This window comes from Lepidochelys kempii, chromosome 23 (genome assembly GCF_965140265.1).
Source record: "Lepidochelys kempii isolate rLepKem1 chromosome 23, rLepKem1.hap2, whole genome shotgun sequence".
NCBI lineage: Eukaryota > Metazoa > Chordata > Testudines > Cheloniidae > Lepidochelys > Lepidochelys kempii.
The window spans coordinates 13,230,023-13,249,708 of NC_133278.1; the positions used below are offsets into that span (position 1 = coordinate 13,230,023).

Consider the following 19,686-nt stretch of genomic DNA (forward strand, 5'->3'; position numbering starts at 1 on the left):
GGACCTCTCTGTTGAATCGGACAACATCCGTCCCGTTTGGCCACACGGGACGCGCCCTCCACTCCAAGTTCTCCATCACACGCGTGGTGAAGAGCTGCAGGACACGGTTCCTAACGTGTGGGCGGCTCCGAGGGTTCTGCTCAAGCAGCTGCTCGCAGTCGTGTGCGGTGAGCGGAGCTTTTCCAAAGCTCAGGCTCATTAAAACAGGTCTGTGATCGCCGATGGCCAATGAGAGACGGACATCGCTGGCTATTTTATCGCTTGAAAATGCCAGTGGCCAGTCCTTGGCTCCCGCTCGGATGCTGTACTTCAGTTCGGGCGGGCGAAGGTGAGAAAAGCGACTCTTCGAACTAAAGGATGAGCGGGGACGTTCTCAGGCTGTCACCTGGTGTAACACTATTTAGTACGGGTTGGGGCACAGGTCAAGTCCTTGACATTCGTACATTTCAGTTATTCTTAAAATTAAAACGTTTCTATACGTGTAGAAGAAATGAATTTTTGGGGGGTATTTTTCTTATCTGCGGCATGAAGAAATACAGATTTACAGATCCTAGTGTGCAAATTTATTGTCTTATACGACAGGGCTAAATCATGAATGCAAATCCTGCATCAAAGTCATGAAATGGGCTACAAATGCAAGAAAAATTAAAGTATTGAAAAGTTTAACAAATGGAGGGCGGCCCCTGGGGCACCATTACATCCCGCTCAGCATCTACCCAGGAATCTATCCCAGTTCTGGGAGGGGAGTGGGGTTCAGGGGTTAGAGCAGGGCCCTCCCTCCCTGCGCCCGTTTCGGAGTAATCCCACCTCACTCAGGTGTTACACACGAGGACTGGGGAGCTTTGGGGTGCCTGTGGGGGGTGGTGGTTTGTGGTTCTCTGTTTATTACAAATCTGGAGAGTAACAGGATGCAAAATATAGGAGAGCCTCAGAGTTACAAACACCTGGGGAAGGGAGGTTGTTCGTAACTGAAATGTTCCTAACTCTGAATAAAACATTATGGTTCTCTGAAAGGTTTACAACTAACCATTGACCTCACACAGCTTCGAAACTTGACTATGCCGAAGAAAAATGCTGCTTTTAACTATCTTCATTTAAACGAAACAAGCACAAAAACCATTTCCTTCCCTTGTCAAAGCTGTTTTTAAACTTTCCCTTTGGTTTTTTAGTACTTTGTTGAACACAGAATGGTTCTCTATTGGCTTTCTTTTTTTTTTTTTTTTTGAACTCTTCTAGGGTCTCACTTCCTGGCTCTGGGCCACACTGAGTGGGTCTCAGCGGGAGCACCCGCTGCTGATGCCTTTCCCATGCACAGGGCAACTCGCACCCTGGCAGAAATCGGGGGAGACATGTGACCCCCGCGCACTCCCACACACACGTCACCTGTCCCAGACCTGCATAACAATGTGATCCCACCACTCAGCGCTTGTTTCCAGAGCCCCAAAGAGACGCTCCGCCGTGTGCAGCCGCCCCGTGATGCCAGAAGGAAGCTGGTGCTGTTTCTTTCCCTGGCACCCAGCCTCTCGGGCAGCTCTGATCCCTGTTCAGACTGGGAGCTCGTGACATACTGCCTGACCAGCCGCGCTGCGTTCACAGCAGTGGAGAGCCGGGCGGGATCCATCCTTTCGCACAGGGGTGGCTGGCGCCCTGGGAACAGGGGCCGTTGGAAAATGCCACGAAACACAGTCGGAACAGCGTGGGATGCTGGGAGAGAAAATAAGGCACCACGGGACCTTGAGCCGCCCCCACGACGCGCTGCGATCCACCCCGCCTGCCCACAAGTCCTAGCTGCAGAAGGTGCCGAGGAGCACGGTGGGACAGCTACCCACAATGCACTGCTCTCGCTGTGGACGGTGGCACACCAAAGGCGGACGCGCTCTGCCGGCAGAGGAAGCGCAGTGGGAACGCGCAATAGCGATGTCATCGTGGCGCCTTTTGCCGACAACTCTCTGTAGTGTAGACACGGCCCAACGCCAGAGGAGCGAAGTTCTGGAGCAGCCTCCCAAGGGACCTCCCTGGCTTCAAGACTGAGCTTGAGACGTTTCTGGAGGGGACGGGATGAGGAGACATCCCACAACGGCAGGGAGCCGATCCGCGACTGCTAGCAGCAAATCTCTCCAGCGGCCGGAGACGGGACACCCGCTGGGGAGGGCTCTGAGTGACGACAGAGGATCCGTTCCCAGGTGTCTGGCTGGAGGGTCTTGCCCACATGCTCAGGGTCTAACCGGTCGCTGTATCTGGGGTCAGGAGCTAATTTCCCCCCCGGGTCAGACTGGCAGAGACCCTGGGGGGGTTCACCTTCGTCTGTGGCCTGGGGCGCGGGGCACTGGCAGGTTTCAACTAGTGTCAGTGGTAGATTCTCTGGAACTCGAAGTCTGTAGCCCTCGATCTGAGGACGTCAGTGACTCAGCCGGAGGCGAGGGGCCTGCTACAGGAGTGGGCGAGGGAGGCTCTGTGGCCTGCGATATGCAGCAGCTCACACCAGATGATCACGATGGACCCTTCTGGCCTTAAAATCAGTGAGTCTGTGGCGCCCTGTGGGCCGGCGCCCCATGGCTGTGGGGGGCTCTCACTGCGGGGCCCCCCAGCTCACGTTAATCACGGCGTACATGCTGGGCTGGGTGGGCTCAGGGGCAGGGGGCGGGCCCCCCGGCTTGGCATGCAGCGCCTGGCAGTCCAGCTCGGCGTAGGTGAGACCATCGGTGCCGGGGTCGGGCTCCTGGGGCTGGGAGGGGAGAGAGTCACTGGAGTGTGCGTGTGTGCACCAACCCCCCCCCCCCCACACACAGTCACACAGAGCAGGGCTTGTCCCCTCCCACAGGGGGTGACAGGGACACACACACACACACTTGCAATCCCAGCTGCGATCCCATGAGCCCCTCCCAGCAACCCAACCCCCACCCCAAAATACTGAGTGTGCCAGACAAGGTGAGTAGGGCCCATGTGGGTCAAGGTTGGGGTCAGGCCCCATGGGGGAACAGGGGACACTTACCAGGGTCTGTGTCTCTTTCCCTTCGTCGACGGAGGAGTCTGCAGAACAGAGACACCCGCTGAGCGGCACCCCCGGCCGGCCCAGAGCAGAGCCCCATACCTAGCTCCGACCCCCTATGTCCAGCCAGGGGGCTCAGAGACCGGCACAGCCGCCCCTCCCCCGCCCCACAGCATGGGCCATGGTCATTAGCCCCGTGTTACAGAGAGGAAAACTGAGGCACAGAGATGGCAGCAGAGTCTAGGGGGTTATGGCAGGGCAGGGTGGCTGGGAGTCAGGACTCCTGGGTTCTCACCCCAGCCCTGGGAGGAGAGTGGGGTCTAGCAGTTAGAGCAGGGGGCTGGGAGCCAGGAGTGGATGGGGATTCCCCACAGGTCACTGGCTGGGAAGGTCCGATGGAGAAGTGAAGGGGGGACACACAAAGCCTCAGGCCTGGTGGGGTAGAATGGGGGGCTCACAGAGGAAGTCCCTGAACTAGAGGGGGAGGGGAGGGTGACCCCCAGGGAGTTGGTGGGGAGACAGGCAAGAAGCTCAGCTGACAACAGCTATCTCTGGGACCCTCTCCTTAGTCCCACGCAGCAGCAGCTGTAAATCAGGCCCTGCCCTGTATTGGTGGAGCCCCCACAAGCCCTGCCCCTCCCCAGGGGTCCTGCCCCTCCCTGGTACCCCCTTTGGTGTGTTACTCACAGATGGGGTCTTGCTGAGCCGGGGCCTTCAACATCCCCAACGGGATGGTGCTAAAAGATAGAAAATCTACCTGTAAATGTCATATCCCCCCACCCACAGGGAGATTCCCCAACACACCCAGAGAGCTCCCCCATCCTGCCTCGCACTGAACCCTGGGGGCGACACTTTGGAGGGGGGGGCATGCAGGGTCACATGACACACACCCCCAGGTGGCTCTGTGACATGGTGCAGCCAGGCCCCCTCCCTGCAGAGCAGCTGAGCTGGGGAGCTGTGCTGGACAGGGAGGGGCAGAGGCAGGTGCAGAGGAACAGCTGGGAGCTGCACGGGGGGGGGGGGGTCACTGCTTTCGGGGGGGTGTGTGACTCCAGCTGTTCTGGGGTTGTGCCCCTCCACTGTCAGCAGGCCCAAGTAATCTCTGAGGGGTCCTGGCTCCCAATCCCGTCCCCCCACAGAGCCAGGGAGAGAACCCAGGAGTCCTGTGACCGAGGCAGGTTGATCAGGAGCGGGAGGGGCCGGGGTTCCTACCTCCTCGGTCTCGGTGCGGCTCCTTTTCCTGCAGAGGGACACAAACCAGAATCCCCCATGAGCCGATCCCCTGATCCCAGCACCGGCCACTCACCCCCCACAGGGCAGCAGGGATGAGGGTGCCAGGGAGGGGTCCCCTCTGCTGCTGGGGCTGAGCCTGGATCCCTGCTGGGGTGGGATGAACCAGCAGGGGGCAGCACAACACCATAATATGCGCCAGCGGGAGGGGCAGATTAACTCGGGGGGGGGGCTTTTCCTGTCCCCAATCCTCCCTCGTTAGTGACTCGTTATAACAAAATTGATCCATAGGTCAGCTCCCCAGGTACCTGAGAGGCACAGCGTCAGTGGCTCGTTATACAGGGACCCCTCGCCTGGTGCTGAGATGCAGCTACCTCTGGGGTGGGACAGCTGTGTGTGTCCAGGGATTACTCACGCAGCGCCCCCTGCTGATCCACGACCCCTGCTCCTGGGCTTTCCCGGCACAGTCCCCCATCCAAGCCGTGACCCCATCCCGCCCTGCTTAGTGGCAGTGTGAGGATGTGACAGTGTATACATTTTGGGATGTATAAGTAGGGGCATAGCGAGCAGATCAAGGGACGTGATCGTTCCCCTCTATTCGACATTGGTGAGGCCTCATCTGGAGTACTGTGTCCAGTTTTGGGCCCCACACTTCAAGAAGGATGTGGATAAATTGGAGAGAGTCCAGCGAAGGGCAACAAAAATGATGAGGGGACTGGAACACATGAGTTATGAGGAGAGGCTGAGGGAGCTGGGATTGTTTAGCCTGCAGAAGAGAAGAATGAGGGGGGATTTGATAGCTGCTTTCAACTACCTGAAAGGGGGTTCCAAAGAGGATGGCTCTAGACTGTTCTCAATGGTAGCAGATGACAGAACGAGGAGTAATGGTCTCAAGTTGCAGTGGGGGAGGTTTAGATTGGATATTAGGAAAAACTTTTTCACTAAGAGGGTGGTGAAACACTGGAATGCGTTACCAAGGGAGGTGGTAGAATCTCCTTCCTTAGAGGTTTTTAAGGTCAGGCTTGACAAAGCCCTGGCTGGGATGATTTAACTGGGAATTGGTCCTGCTTCGAGCAGGGGGTTGGACTAGATGACCTTCAGGGGTCCCTTCCAACCCTGATATTCTATGATTCTGTTGACCTGGGAATGTGCCCTGGGGATGGGAGACCTGAGAGCCTGTAACTGAGCCAGGAGGGGGAGGGGGAGGTGACACCTCTGCCCAGGAATGTGGACGGAGGCTGCAGGACAGAGCCTGCTGGGTGGGTTTAGTTTCAGTTTGGGGCTGGGTGGAGGAACGCAGGGAACTCCAGGGCTGGGGTCTAAGCTCCCTGCTCCCCCAGAAGGACTTGACTGAGGGGTCCTGGTTGTACCCGCAAGCTCTGTTTTGGACTGTGTTCCTGTTGTCCAATAAACCTTCTGTTTTACTGGCTGGCTGAGAGTCTCAGTGGATCCCAGGAAGAGGGGTGCAGGGCCTGGACTCCCCCACACTCCGTGACAGGCAGGTTTAACCCTTCCCTCGCTGGGCAGAGCACTCACTGTCTCGGGTTTTTCTGAAGCAGAGGAAGGCCACGAGGAGGAGGAGGAGGAGGAGGAGGACAGCGGCTGCTGCGCTCATCCCAGCGATGATGGGGCTGGTCAGACCTGAAGGTGCCGGCGATTTGGATCCACCTGGGAAACAGCAGCGGGCCGTGAGTGCCGGGAGCGGCTGATCTATTCCCCCCCATGCCCCCTCCTACCCCAGGTGGCACCCAAGGGGCTGGGACACCGCAGGGCAGAGGGAGCCAAAAATTCTATGGGGAGGATGTCAGGGGCCCCAGAGCATCAAGTGGGGTCAGAGCAAGCAAGGTTTGGGGGATTTGTAGCGCTAGGGAGCGCTGGGCTGCAGAGGGCAGGGAGCTTAGTACGGGGCGCTCTCCCCATCAGTCAGGGTTGGCCCCGTTACCCCAGCATGGTGCTAGCAGGCCCTGTCTGATCCAGCCTGGCCATCATTTCTAAGGCATTTCACCCCTTTCCTCATGGCCACACCGACTCAGGCCAACAGGCCCATCTAGCCCGGTATCCCGCCTCCCATGCTGGCTGCTCCTGGCTGCTTCGCAGGGAGCTCCAGGGCACCCCTCTCCATGGCCACTGATGGGCCCAGCTGCCCCCAGAGGAAGCCTCTGGCTGCCTCATTAGTGGTAGGTTCGTGTTTGAGCAGGAGGCTTCGCTCCCCTCCCAAAACCATTGGTGGGGGGGAGTCACTGCCCCCGTGAACAGCCTCCGTCTATTGTGACTCAATAGATTCCCATCGCCAGCCCGGTACCTGACCCCGCCCTGCCTGCGTGGGTGGGAGCTGCTCCAGGCTGGGTCAGGTGGGTTCCCCCTGCGGGAATAGAACCAGCGTCTGTCAGGGAGGGGCTGAAACACCGACTCAGAGATCTCCCTGTACCCTCTGCAACCAGTGGTGGATCAGCCACTGGGCCTATGGGGCCAGTGCCCAGAGGCCGCAGCCAAGTGGGGGGCCCCAGAGCCCTGGCCGCCGGGCGAGCAGGACGGGAGAAGCCCCAGCAGCCCGACCCTGCTCCTCTCAGAAGCACAGGGTGGTGGTGGCAGGGGAAGCCTTAGCACCGAGACCTCCGTTGCAGCCCTGGGACGGGAGGAGCTCTCGCTACCCGCCACTGCCTCGGGGCTGGGGGACTCTCACTCCCCGCTGCGCCCCTGGGCCGGGGTGAGGGGACAGAGCTTCTCCAGTCTTGGGGCTGCAGTTGGGGTCGGGGGGTTAGAAAGTAGCAAATGGGTTGTGGGGCTGCAGTAGGGGGACGGAATGGGGCGGGACCGTGCGTGGAATAGGGGCGGGGCCCTGGGGAAGGGAGAGAAAGGGGTGGGGCTGTGGGCGGGGCCACAGGCCGAGGAGGCGGGACAGGAGAGGGATGCAGGTGGAAGGGGTGCAGAGGGATGCCCCTTGCTCTGGCCCAGGGCCCCAGGAAATGTTAATTCACCTCTGCGCGTGACTCAGCATCGATCGTTACCGTCAGTCCCGGGGAGGGGGGTTTGTTGCTGGGGACGGTGCCGGCTGGGCAGCCCCTGGGCCCTGACTCCTCTGTGTGTCCCCAGTTCGGGGGCAGCTGGGGGAGCATCCCCTGGGAAAGGCCCCTGCTGTGCAGCTGCCCCTGGGGACAGGGATCCCCCCTCCCTTGGCACCAAATCTCCAGGAGCTGCTGCTCCCCCCTGGCTGGGGAACCCCCCTGTGACACTGTCCCCGCTCCCTGTCCAGGCGAGTCCTAGGGCTCTGGGCAGAGCCTGGCTCTGAGCATCCCATCTGGGTGCCGACCTTCTGAGGGTCCGGCTGGGAGCGGGGACGTGGAGCCGGGCCCCTCACCTGCTACCACCAGCTGCACGGGGTGGCTGGGCTGCGAGGAGACGAAGGGCTCTGACCGGGGCCGGTAGCTGCAGCCGTAGCTCCCTCCGTGCTGCCGGCCCACGGTGGGGATGCGGAACTTGGCCCCGTCCCCAGCAGGGTCCATGTGTCGCGGCGGGTTCAGGTCTCCAGCCTTGTGCAGGAAGAACCTCACGTCCCGGCTCTGCCCCCGACACCGGATGGTGACGTCTGCCCCTGGGGCGGTGACCCCAGTGGGGCTCAGAGAGATGGAGGGTCTGGGCAGGCTGGGATCTGCACACAGGAGACAGGCTGTGAGAGCCAGACCCGGGCACCCACCCAGCCCCGGCCTCCAGCTGCAGAAGAGAAGAGTGAGGGGGGATTTGATAGCAGCCTTCAACTCCCTGAAGGGGGCTCCAAAGAGGATGGAGCTGGGCTGTTCTCAGTGGGGGCAGATGACAGAACAAGGAGCGATGGTCTCAGGTTGCAGTGGGGGAGGTTTAGGTTGGATATTAGGAAACACTATTTCACTAGGAGGGTGGTGAGGCACTGGAAGGGGTTCCCTAGGGAGGTGGTGGAATCTCCTTCCTTAGAGGTTTCTAAGGCCCGGCTTGACAACACCTCGGCTGGGATGATTTAGTTGGTCCTGCTTTGAGCAGGGGGTTGGACTAGAACCTCCTGAGGCCTCTTCCAACCCTGATCTTCTATGATTCCCCAGCCGGCCCCAGCGCGGGCAGATCCAGGGGCCCCCTGGCAGAGATTCTTTCCCAGATCCCAGAGTCCCCCTGACCCAGAATCCCGGCCCTGCGAGCTGGGCTCCCAGCCCCACAGACATGGGGCCTCGGCAGCCGAGTTGTTGGGGTCCTCATATGCTGTGTGTGATCCCTGCCTCGTTCACTGTGTCTGCGCCACCCCACCCCCACTCCCCCACAGCACAGAGCGACTCACGGGCTGGTCTCTGGCGCCTGGCACCACAGGGCCTGAGCCCCACACAGGAAGGGAGTCAGCCCCCTGGGAGGCAGGGAGGTGTCATTATCTCCATTCTACATGGCGAAACTGAGGCACAGACAGATTCACTTTCCTTAGTGCGCTCCCAGGGGCAGAGACCGTCTCTTCACTCTGTGTTTATGCAGCACCTGGCACAAAGGGGCCCTGATCATAGCCTGGTTAGAGTGGGGGAGGGGATGGCTGGGGGCCAGGACTCTTGGGTTCTGTGCACAGTCCCACCCCTGACTTGTAGGGGACTGTGTAAGTCTCTACTATCCACTGAGGTTTATAACCTTCAGCTCTGCCCATCACCCCCTAACTGAGGTGTTGCCTGCGAAAGGTCCCCCCTGCTCTGCAGCTCCCCCTGGGGGCAGGGGTCCCCCCTTCCTCAGCCCCAAATCTCCAGCAGCTGCTTCTCCCCTGTGGCTGGGGAACCCCCCAGTGACTCGGTCCCGGTGGGTGTCCCCTCTGCTGGGACAAGGGTCTGGCTGGGCCTAAGGCTCGGAGCGGAGACACTGAGCCGGGCCCCGCACCTGCTTCCACCGACTCCATGGGGTCGCTGGGCTCCGACCGGGTGTCGGGATCCGAGTCGGGGGGATAATAGCATGTGTAGCTGCCTCCGTCTGCCCAGCTCACTTTGGGGATGGGAAAGTTGATCCCAGCCGAGTCCCTCATGGGGCGTGAGACAGACCCTGTCCCCAGCAGGGAGCATCAGCGATGGGGTAGAGACAGGGTCAGGGTCTCCCTTGGGATCCAGGGCCAAGATATCCTCCCTCCCCTCAACCTTCACTGGTTGGGCTGGACGTCCCATCTGCTGGGCACCAGGTTTTGCTGAGACCCCCTGGGGGCCTGGCCGGGTGTGGGGCTGGGAGCCGAGGTGCCGGGCTGAGCCCCTCACCTGCTACAATGATCTGCACGGGGTCGCTGGGCACCGAGTAGGCAGTTGGTCCTGTTCTGTGGCTATAACGACAGGTGTAGCTGCCCCCGTGTTCCCGTCTGGCGCTGGGGATGGGAAATTCAGCCCCATAACTAGCAGAGTCTGTGTACGTCAGATGGTTCCCGTCTCCATCCTTGTAGAGGAGGAACCTCATGCCCAGGCGCTGATGCCAACACCAGATGGTGACGTTTCCCCCCATGGGGATCACCCCACCGGGGCTGATGGAGATGGAGGGTTTGGGGTAGGACCCCTCTGGATTTACAAACAAACAGGAAGTAAGTGGGGGTGACACAAACCGCGTCCGTCTGGTGCAATCCTCTGCCCGTCTGTCGCTCCAGCCTTTCACCCCAGCCCTGCCTGTCCCTGCGATGCAGGCCTGGCCCCGGGAGGGGAGAGACACAGCAGGGGGAAAGGAGATTTCCAGTCTCTGATTCCTTTAGTTCTCCACGGTTAATTCAGCCCAGCCCCCGCTGTAGTCAGGGGTCACTCCGGATTGAGCCCGGGGCGCTGAGATCAGAATCCGGCCCTTCCTTCACTGCAGTCAGGAGGTGAATTGGGATCTACCCTGCGAGGTGTGACGGGGTAGGGAGTAGAGAATATTAACCTGGTAATGTTGCGTGGGAGTTTTACTAGTTGACTGTCTGCATTGATACTAGATGATGGTGGGATATCAGGGTGTGACTTCACTGCGGGATGATACTTGACGGCCAGCTCCCAACCTGAGCCCAGGAGCGGGTTGGGGCCAGGTGACACCTTCTGCCCAGGAAACTGGACCAAGGCTGGAGGAGGGGTCGGGGTGTGTGGCTGTGGGAGGCGGCTGGAGGGAGTTTCAGTTTGGAGCCGGCTGAGGGGGGAGGCCCAGAACCTGGGTCTGGGCTCCCCACCCCCGAAGAAGGACCCCACTGAGGGGTCCTGTTTTGTGTATATACAAGCTCTGTTTTAGACCTTAGACCGTGTTCCTGTCGTGTAATAAGCCTTCTGTTTTACTGGCTGGCTGACAGTCACAGTGAACCGCAGGAAGTGCGGGGTGCAGGGCTCTGACTCCCCCACACTCCGCGACATGGGGTTCCTGGTCTAAATATGGGTCATTTGAGGAAGCTGCTCCCAGAACAGGCACCCCAAGAAAACTTGTTAACAAAATCCCCCAGTTGTTCCAACAGGTTCCCATCCCTGTGATGAGTAGGGCGAGGTCTCAGTCCCCACCTCTGGAGAACACATGTCTGACAGGATCATCCCTTTGGGGGACTGGTGCCCCTCACCCTCACCCACATCCCTCGTCCCTAATGTGGAAATTCCCCCAGCTTCCCCATTCCCCACAGATACTCACGTCCCAACGCCCCGCTCCGCCCAGCCAGCCAGCAGCCTGGAGAGGAGACAGCTTGTTAGAAACCAGATCCCAGAGCAACTGGACCCTGGTCTCAGATCTGCCCCTCCGCCCCCCATGGGCACACTCCCTGGTCTCAGATCCCCACCGTGGCCACACGCCCTGGCTGTGGCCGATACTCACCAAGGAGGACGGTGAGAGCAGACACCATGATGGGGAAGTGGGGGGCCCCTCAGCGCTGCCACCAACGCCCCAGTGCCCAGCTCCACCCAGCCTGAGGCCCGAGTGCGAGCGGAATGAGGAACAGCACCAGGGGCTGCAGCCCCAGGAACCCCGTGATGTGTTCAGCCCCTTTCTTCCCCATCAGATTGTTTCTCTGAACTCTCCTCCTCAAATCTACCACGGTCAGAGCAAAGCCAGCTCCCTGCCACGCCCAGCAAACCACATCCCCTCCTGCAGCTGCCTGGCCCCACCCCGCCATGATCTCCCAGCCCCACATGGGAGCTGCCCAGTCCGGGGACCAGCTGGGAGCGGGGCAATCTCAGGAGGCAACAAAAGGTGCCCATGTTGCCCTGACCTTTTCCAACAGGCCCATCTAGCCTCCCTGGAGAAGCAGCTCAGAGCAGAGGAAGGCTTCCCCCATACACACACAGTGCCCCCCACGGAGTGGCCCTCTCCCATGAAGCAGGGCAGAGATTCCTTCCTGACCCACCCTGGAGCATGAGAGTGGAGGGGCCTGGCCAAACTCCTTCTCAGATCGTGTCGCTGCAGAATCTAGTCTTCGCCCAGTGACGTGGCACAGAGATGGGACGGGTGGCTGGGAGGGGTTGTGGTTTCCGGTCCCCGTGAGTGGGGGAGGAAGGAATAAATGTAGATCCTGAGTTGTTAAAGGAACAGCCGATAAATCCGTGAAAGGGGAAGTCTGCCCAGAGCCGGCGCTCGCGTCCTGTTTCTGGTACTGCCAGTGAAACTCTGAATCATAGAATATCAGGTTGGAAGGGCCCTCAGGAGGTCATCTCGTCCAACCCCCTGCTCAAAGCAGGACTGATCCCCAACTAAATCATCTCAGCCAGGGCTTTGTCAAGCCTGACCTTAAAAACTTCCAAGGAAGGAGATTCCACCACCTCCCTAGATAACGCATTCCAGTGCTTCACCACCCTCCTAGTGAAAAAGTTTTTCCTAATATCCAACCTAAACATCCTCCACTGCAACTTGAGACCATTGCTCCTTGTTCTGTCATCAGCTACCACTGAGAACAGTCTAGATCCATCCTCTTTGGAACCCCCTTTCAGGTAGTTGAAAGCAGCTATCAAATCCCCCCTCATTCTTCTCTTCCGCAGACTAAACAATCCCAGTTCCCTCAGCCTCTCCTCATAAGTCATGTGTTCCAGTCCCCTCATCATTTTTGTTGCCCTCCGCTGGACTCTTTCCAATTTTTCCACATCCTTCTTGTAGTGTGGGGCCCAAAACTCAACACAGTCCTCCAGATGAGGCCTCACCAATGTCAAATAGAGGGGAACGATCACGTCCCTCTATCTGCTGGCAATGCCCCTACATATACATCCCAAAATGCCATTGGTCTTCTTGGCAACAAGGGCACACTGTTGACTCATATCCAGCTTCTCGTCCACTGTAACCCCTAGGTCTTTTCTGCAGAACTGCTGCCTAGCCATTCGGTCCCTAGTCTGTAGCGGTGCATGGGATTCTTCCATCCTAAGTGCAGGACTCTGCACTTGTCCTTGTTGAACCTCATCAGATTTCTTTTGGCCCAATCCTCTAATTTGTCTAGGTCCCTCTGTATCCTATCCCTGCCCTTCAGTGTATCTACCTCTCCTCCAAGTTTAGTGTCATCCGCAAACTTGCTGAGAGTGCAATCCACACCATCCTCCAGATCATTTATGAAGATATTGAACAAAACCGGCCCCAGGACCGACCCTTGGAGCACTCCACTTGATACCGGCTGCCAACTAGACTTGGAGCCAATGATCACTACCCGTTGAGCCTGACAATCTAGCCAGCTTTCTATCCACCTTGTAGTCCATTCATCCAACCCATATTTCTTTAACTTGCTGGCAAGAATACTGTGGGAAACCATGTCAAAAGCTTTGCTAAAGTCAAGGAACAACACGTCCACTGCTTTCCCCTCATCCACAGAGCCAGTTATCTCGTCACAGAAGGCAATTAGATTAGTCAGGCACAACTTGCCCTTGGTGAATCCATGCTGACTGTTCCTGATCACTTTCCTCTCCTCTAAGTGCTTCAGAATTGATTCCTTGAGGACCTGCTCCATGATTTTTCCGGGGACTGAGGTGAGGCTGACTGGCCTGTAGTTCCCAGGATCCTCCTCCTTCCCTTTTTGAAAGATTGGCACTACATTAGCCTTTTTCCAGGCGTCCGGGACTCCCCCGATCGCCATGAGTTTTCAAAGATAATGGCCAATGGCTCTGAATCACATCTGCCAACTCCTTCAGCACTCTCGGATGCAACTCGTCTGGTCCCATGGACTTGTGCTCGTCCAGCTTTTCTAAATAGTCCCGAACCGCTTCTTTCTCCACAGAGGGCTGGTCACCTCCTCCCCATGCTGTGCTGCCCAGGGCAACAGTCTGGGAGCTGACCTTGTTTGTGAAGACAGAGGCAAAAAAAGCATTGAGTACATTAGCTTTTTCCACATCCTCTGTCACTAGGTTGCCTCCCTCATTCGTTAAGGGGCCCACACGTTCCTTGACTTTCTTCTTGTTGCTAACATACCTGAAGAAACCCTTCTTGTTACTCTTAACATCTCTTGCTAGCTGCAACTCCAGGTGTGATTTGGCCTTCCTCATTTCACTCCTGCATGCCTGAGGAATTTTTTTATAAACCTGATGCAGCTACCCTGTTATACACCACAGTTCGGGGAGGGGAATGGGGTCTAGTGATTGGGCGGGACGGGCTGGGAGCCAGGACTCCTGGGTTCTCTCCCTGGCTCTGGTTGGGGGGGTGGGATCTGGTACTTAGAGAAAAAGGACACAGATTTGAGCCAGCCCCCTAGAGGTGAAAGGCCCCATGTCCCTTCCCCAGCCCATCCCTGGGTCAGCGGGTCTGCACAGCTCAGGGCCTAGGGCAGAGCTCATAGCGGGTCGACAGCTGAGCAGAGTTTCCCTCTCCCCCCTCAGGATGCTGCGAAAGGGACACAGGGGATGGGAGAGAGCTGACCAGCCCCCCAGAAAGGGGAGGGGGCAAGATCACGGGGACAGAGCTCAAGAGAAACTGGCCCCCCCCGGCAGATGCCCCAGCTCTGGCTCCCCAGCTCATTTGCCCTTCACCCCCCCCCCGACATTCAGGCATTGGGCCCCTCAGCCCCCCTATTCTGCCCCCTGGCCTGCGTCCCCTCCCCCATTCTGTCTCCCCCAGCCTGTAGTTCCCTCACGTCCACCCCATCATGGCCCTCGCCTTCCTAGTTCTGCCCTGTCCCCTATCCCCTCATCCCCCGTTGTGCCCCTCATGCCCCATGTCCTGTCCCCTGTTCTGCCCCCCACCCCCCTGACCTCCCCGTTGTAGGGAAGGGACACCTGGCTGCCCTCAGTTAACATGGCCGCCCCCTCGCCCCCTGCAGCCCTCACAGGGCAGCCATGCTGGCCCCTGGCTAAGATGGCCAACGCCTCAACCTGGGGGCAGGAACAATCCTGCCCCCCCCCGTGATGGGTTGGATCACAGGAAACCCCCGTGGGACTGCCAACTGATTTGCTGAGACGTCTTCTGCCCCTGCTTTCCCTGCCAATTTGGGACTCCACAACCCTGCCTAGTTTGAGCCAGACACGCTATCCTGTTGCAAATCAAGACCCAGGTCTGAACAACGTCCCACAAAAGCTGCAGGCTTAACTGAAAACAGATTAAGAAGTGTTCCTGTCTCCAACACCCAGATGCCCCGTTCCCAATGGGGTCCAAACCCCAAATAAATCCGTTTTACCCTAGATAAAGCTTATACAGGGTAAACTCATAAACTGTTCGCCCTCTATAACACAGAGAGACATGCACAGCTGTTTCCACCCCCCCAGGCTCGGTATTAATACATACTCTGGGTTAATAAGTAAAAAGTGATTTTATTAAATACAAAAAGTAGGATTTAAGTGGTTCCAAGTAATAACAGACAGAACAAAGTTCTAGGCAGTTCTTAAGTATCTAGGGGGTGGGATAAGGGTGTAGGATCGTTTCAGAGCCCTAGAGGGCAGGTGTGGGCAGGGGTCTGGACACAGAGAATGGCCGACACCCTGTTTCTTGGCAACTGATGGCCTGGGCCCTTCCCCCCTGCAAGGTGAGAGCTAAAGGGTTGGAGAACAAAGGAATCAGGTGCCCTCCTGGCCAGGGAAAGGGACAAAGCCCAGAGGAGGAGGGGCTGGAGGGAGTTTCAGTTTGGGGCTGGCTGGGACATGAAGTGAAGGGCAGACAGGGTTGTCTGGCTCACTGCCCCCCAAAATGGACCCAGCTGAGGGGTCTGGTTCTCTGCACCTACAAGATCTGTGTTAGACCATGTTCCTGTCGTCTAATAAACCTCTGTTTTACTGGCTGGCTGAGAGTCACGTCTGACTGCGAAGTTGGGGGGCAGGACCCTCTGGCTTCCCCAGGACCCCGCCTGGGCGGACTCGCTGTGGGAAGCGCACGGAGGGGCAGAGGATGCTGAATGCTCCGAGGTCAGACCCAGGAAGGTGGAGCCGGGGGAGCTGTGTGTCCTGCAGACAGGCTGCTCACAGGAAGGCGACTGCCCCAGAGTCCTGACTGGCTTCATGGGGAGCAGTTCCAGAGTATCGCCCGGGGACTCCGTGACAGTAGCATAAAACATATTCCAGTTATGTCAAATATACATTCATAAGCATATTTCCATAATGAATTATGGGGTGTGTCATGGACTCCCAGGTCATGTCCACTCTCAGCCCCGTACGGTCCCTGGTGAAAACCCCCTTCAGTGTGACAACCCTTCTCGGGGGTCCACTCTCTCTTGGGGGTTACGCCCCTCCGCCTCCTGGAACCGCACCTCTCTGAGCCTTAGCACACCTGTCTCCTGCCATGGGACCCCTCAGGGAGTCCACTTGCTCTGGACCCCCGGGATCCCCACTCCCAGAGGGAATAATGCCCCCCGTTCCCTAGCCCGGAGCGACTCTCAGCCAGCGTAACACAGGAGGGTTTATTGAGCATCTGAACCCAGCACAGGAAACTCTCTGGGCCTCAGGCCTGGCCTCCCCCAGCACAGCACATCCCAGTCTCCCCTGCATCCAGGTAGGCTCTGCCTGCTCCCTCCCTCCAGCCCCGAGCCCCCCTGCTTCCCAGCTGGGCATCTGATCTCACCGGCCCCAAGCCCCCCTCTGCCCATTGTCTTCTCTCCAGGTAAACAGGGTCACCTGGGCCCCCTCTCCCCTCTTCTGTCCTCTGGCTGGAACCGGCTGGTCAGGTCACCAGGGTCCTCTCTTCACAGCCCATTGTCCTTTCACTGGCCGGACCAGCTGTGACTCCTGAGCTGGGCCTCCCGGTCACCAGGTCACCAGTCGCTGGGGTCTCCATTCTCCAGGGCATTGGCCGGGGTCCCAAGTTCCGTTGCACGTCCTCTGTACCAATAAACTCCCTCTCCCATCACCTCGTGAAACCAGTAACACTCAGGGAAACTGAATCCCACCTACTCTGCATGCAAACCATTGGAAAAACCAAGGAAAAGCCAAGAAACGCCCCCACTTTCTCACAGTGGGGAGCAGGGGTTGCCCCTATTGGTAAGGGGACGTCATGGGCCCCAGAGAGGGAGGTTATTGCCCTAGATCTCCTCCTAGATCGTGCCCCTTCCCTGAGATCCCCACACAGCTTCCAGGCAGTGACCTGCAGGGCAGGAGTCATCGGGGGAGCTGGGGGTCTACCAGTGGTGGAGGGGCAGTGAGGTTGTCTCTCCATCCCCCCATCTCAATGAGCCCCTCCCCGAGGTGTCTGGGCCCCACTCACCTGGATTCACTGCCCCCGTCCCCCCAACCAGCCCCAGCCCCTGGGCACCACGAGCCTGTTTCTAGAGCTGGTTTGATGGTACCTGGCCCCGTGCTGCCCGGGCGGGTGGGAGTCGGCGCCGCTCCAGGCTGGGTCGGGTTGGTTCCCCCTGTGGGAATAAAACGAGCACCTGTCAGGGGCCGGAGGAGGGACTGAAACAGCGACTCAGTGATCTCCCCCTCTCCCCACCTCGATTCAGCAGGCAGGACAGGTGGGGTGGGTGCCACACACCTGACTGCAGCATCTGATGGAAAGCCAGGAGAGTGAGCTAGGAGGGGACGAAAGACACAGCGGGGTGGCAAACAACCCAACCAGGGAAGGGAAAAGGATCTTGTCACAGAGTGTACAGAGTGTGGGGGAGTCCGGGGCCTGCACCCCTCTTCCTGGGATTCACTATGACTCTCAGGCAGCCAGTAAAATGGAAGGTTTATTGGACAATAGGAACCCAGTCTAAACCAGAGCTTGTGGGTACACCCAGGACCCCCTCAGTCCAGTCCTTCTGGGGGAGCAGGGAGCTCAGACCCCAGCCCTGGGGTTCCCTGTGTTCCTCCACCCAGCCCAAACCTGAAACTAACCCCCCCTCTCCCCCCACAGCAGGCTCGCTCCTCCAGCCTCTGTTCACATTCCTGGGCAGAGGTGTTACCTCCCCCTTCCCGACCTGGCTCAGGTTACAGGCTCTCAGGTCTCCCATTGAAACTCCCCTGCCACATTCCCAGGTCAACACTCCCCCCTCCCTGCTGTGTCACGTCCTCACATCTCTCCCCCCTTGGAGACTGAACTGAGCGGGATCACTGTGACCAGTGACCTTGGGAAGTTCAGGCCCCCCTCTCCGGGACAGCGCATCCGCTATCATGTTGGCACTTCCCTTCACATGGACCACGTCGTAATCCTGCAGGAGCAGGCTCCACCTCAGGAGCTTGGCGTTAGCTCCTTTCATCTGGTGCAGCCAGGTCAGGGGAGAGTGGTCGCCGCCCAAAGAGATAGGGCTCTAGTTTCTTGAGGGCCCACACCATGGCCAGGCACTCCTTCTCAATGGCCGCGTAGTGTTGCTCCCGGGGTAGCAACTTCTTGCTCAGGTACACGATGGGGTTTCTCTCCCCCTTTTCATCCTCCTGCATTAACACCGCCCCCAGACACGTGTCTGAGGCATTGGTGAACACCATAAAGGGCTTGTCAAAGTCTGGGTTTGCCAGAACTGAGCCTCTGACCAGAGCCTCCTTCAGTGCCCGGAAAGCCTCCTGGCACTGCTCGGTCTAGACCACCTTGTCTGGCTTCCCCTTCTTGCATAGCTCAGTGATGGGGGTGGCTATGGCACTAAAGTGGGGCACAAATCTTCGGTAGTATCCTGCCAACTCAATAAAGGCTTGGACCTGCTTTTTGGTGTGGGGAGCGGGTCAGGCTCTGATCACCTCCACCTTTGCTGGTTCCGGCTTTAGGCGGCCACTCCCCACCCGATGGCCCAGGTAAGATACTTCCGCCATCCCCACCTTGCACTTCTCCACTTTTACAGTCAGACCAGCCCCCTGGAGTCGGTCTAGCACTTGTCTAACCTGGGACACATGGTCCTCCCAGGTCTGGCTAAAGACACAGATGTCATCAATATACGCCACGGCAAAACTCTCCATCCCCCTCAGGAGCTGGTCCACCAGGCGCTGGAAGGTGGCCGGCGCTCCCTTGAGGCCAAAAGGCAGGGTCAGGAACTCATAGAGCCTCAGAGGGGTGATAAAGGCCGATTTCAGCCAGGCATCTGCATCCAGCGGCACTTGCCAGTAGCCCTTTGTAAGGTCCATGGTGGTAAGGTACCGAGCTCCTCCCAGCTTGTCTAGGAGCTCGTCAGGCCTGGGCATGGGGTAGGCATCAGATACAGTGATGGCATTGAGCTTCCGACAGCCCACACAGAACCGAATTGACCCATCCTTTCTGGGGATCAGCGCCACCAGCAAGGCCCAAGGGCTGGATCACCCCCAAAGCCAGCATATCCCTGACCTCTCTTTCCAGGTCCTGAGCAGTTTTCCTCGGAAGGGGGAGCATCTTATCGGTGGGTGCGACCCTGTCTGCACCCGGTGGACAGTCAGATTAGTGCGTCCAGGCTGGTTGGAAAACAGCTGTCGGTAGGGATGCAGCACCCCCCTGACCTCAGCTTGCTGGGCAGGGGTTAGCTGATCCGAGAGGAGAATTGTTTCCAGGGGGGAACCAGATCTGGTCCCAGGCAATAGATCTACTAAAGGGTCATCTCCCTGCTCCTCCCAATGTCCACACACGGCCAACACCACATTCCCCCTGGCATAATATGGCTTCATCATATTCACATGGTAAACCCGGCGATGGTGCGCCCGGACAGATGTGGGGACCTGCATGAAAAACCTCCTAAGCTTATCTTTACCAGCTTAGGTCAAAACTTCCCCAAGGTACAAAATATTACACCTGTTATCCTTGGACTGGCCGCTACCACCACCAAACTAATACTGGTTACTGGGGAAGAGCTGTTTGGACGCGTCCTTCCCCCCAAAATACTTCCCAAAACCTTGCACCCCACTTCATGGACAAGGTTTGTAAAAAGCCTCACCAATTTGCATAGGTGACCACAGACCCAAACCCTTGGATCTGAGAACAATGAAAAAGCATTCAGTGTTTTACAAGAAGACTTTTAATAAAAAATAGAAGTAAATAGAAATAAAGAAATCCCCCCTGTAAAATCAGGATGGTAGATATCTTACAGGGTAATTAGATTCAAAAACATAGAGAACCCCTCTAGGCAAAACCTTAAGTTACAAAAAAGATACACAGACAGAAATAGTTATTCTATTCAGCACAATTCTTTTCTCAGCCATTTAAAGAAATCATAATCTAACACATACCTAGCTAGA

The 19,686-nt window shown here is 58.0% G+C and overlaps 1 protein-coding gene across 1 annotated transcript in view; it reads right to left on the reverse strand.

Moving 5' to 3' along the window:
* Positions 1-555: 555 nt before the first annotated feature.
* LOC140902279 (immunoglobulin superfamily member 1-like) overlaps positions 556-19,686 on the reverse strand; it is a 68,086-nt gene continuing 48,955 nt past the window's right edge. The window contains 7 exon segments of the mRNA XM_073322202.1: positions 556-2,725; positions 2,993-3,030; positions 3,677-3,726; positions 4,202-4,229; positions 5,756-5,887; positions 7,578-7,868; positions 9,460-9,750. Of these exon segments, the coding sequence (XP_073178303.1) occupies positions 2,570-2,725; positions 2,993-3,030; positions 3,677-3,726; positions 4,202-4,229; positions 5,756-5,887; positions 7,578-7,868; positions 9,460-9,750 (986 nt within the window). The 3' untranslated portion in view covers positions 556-2,569.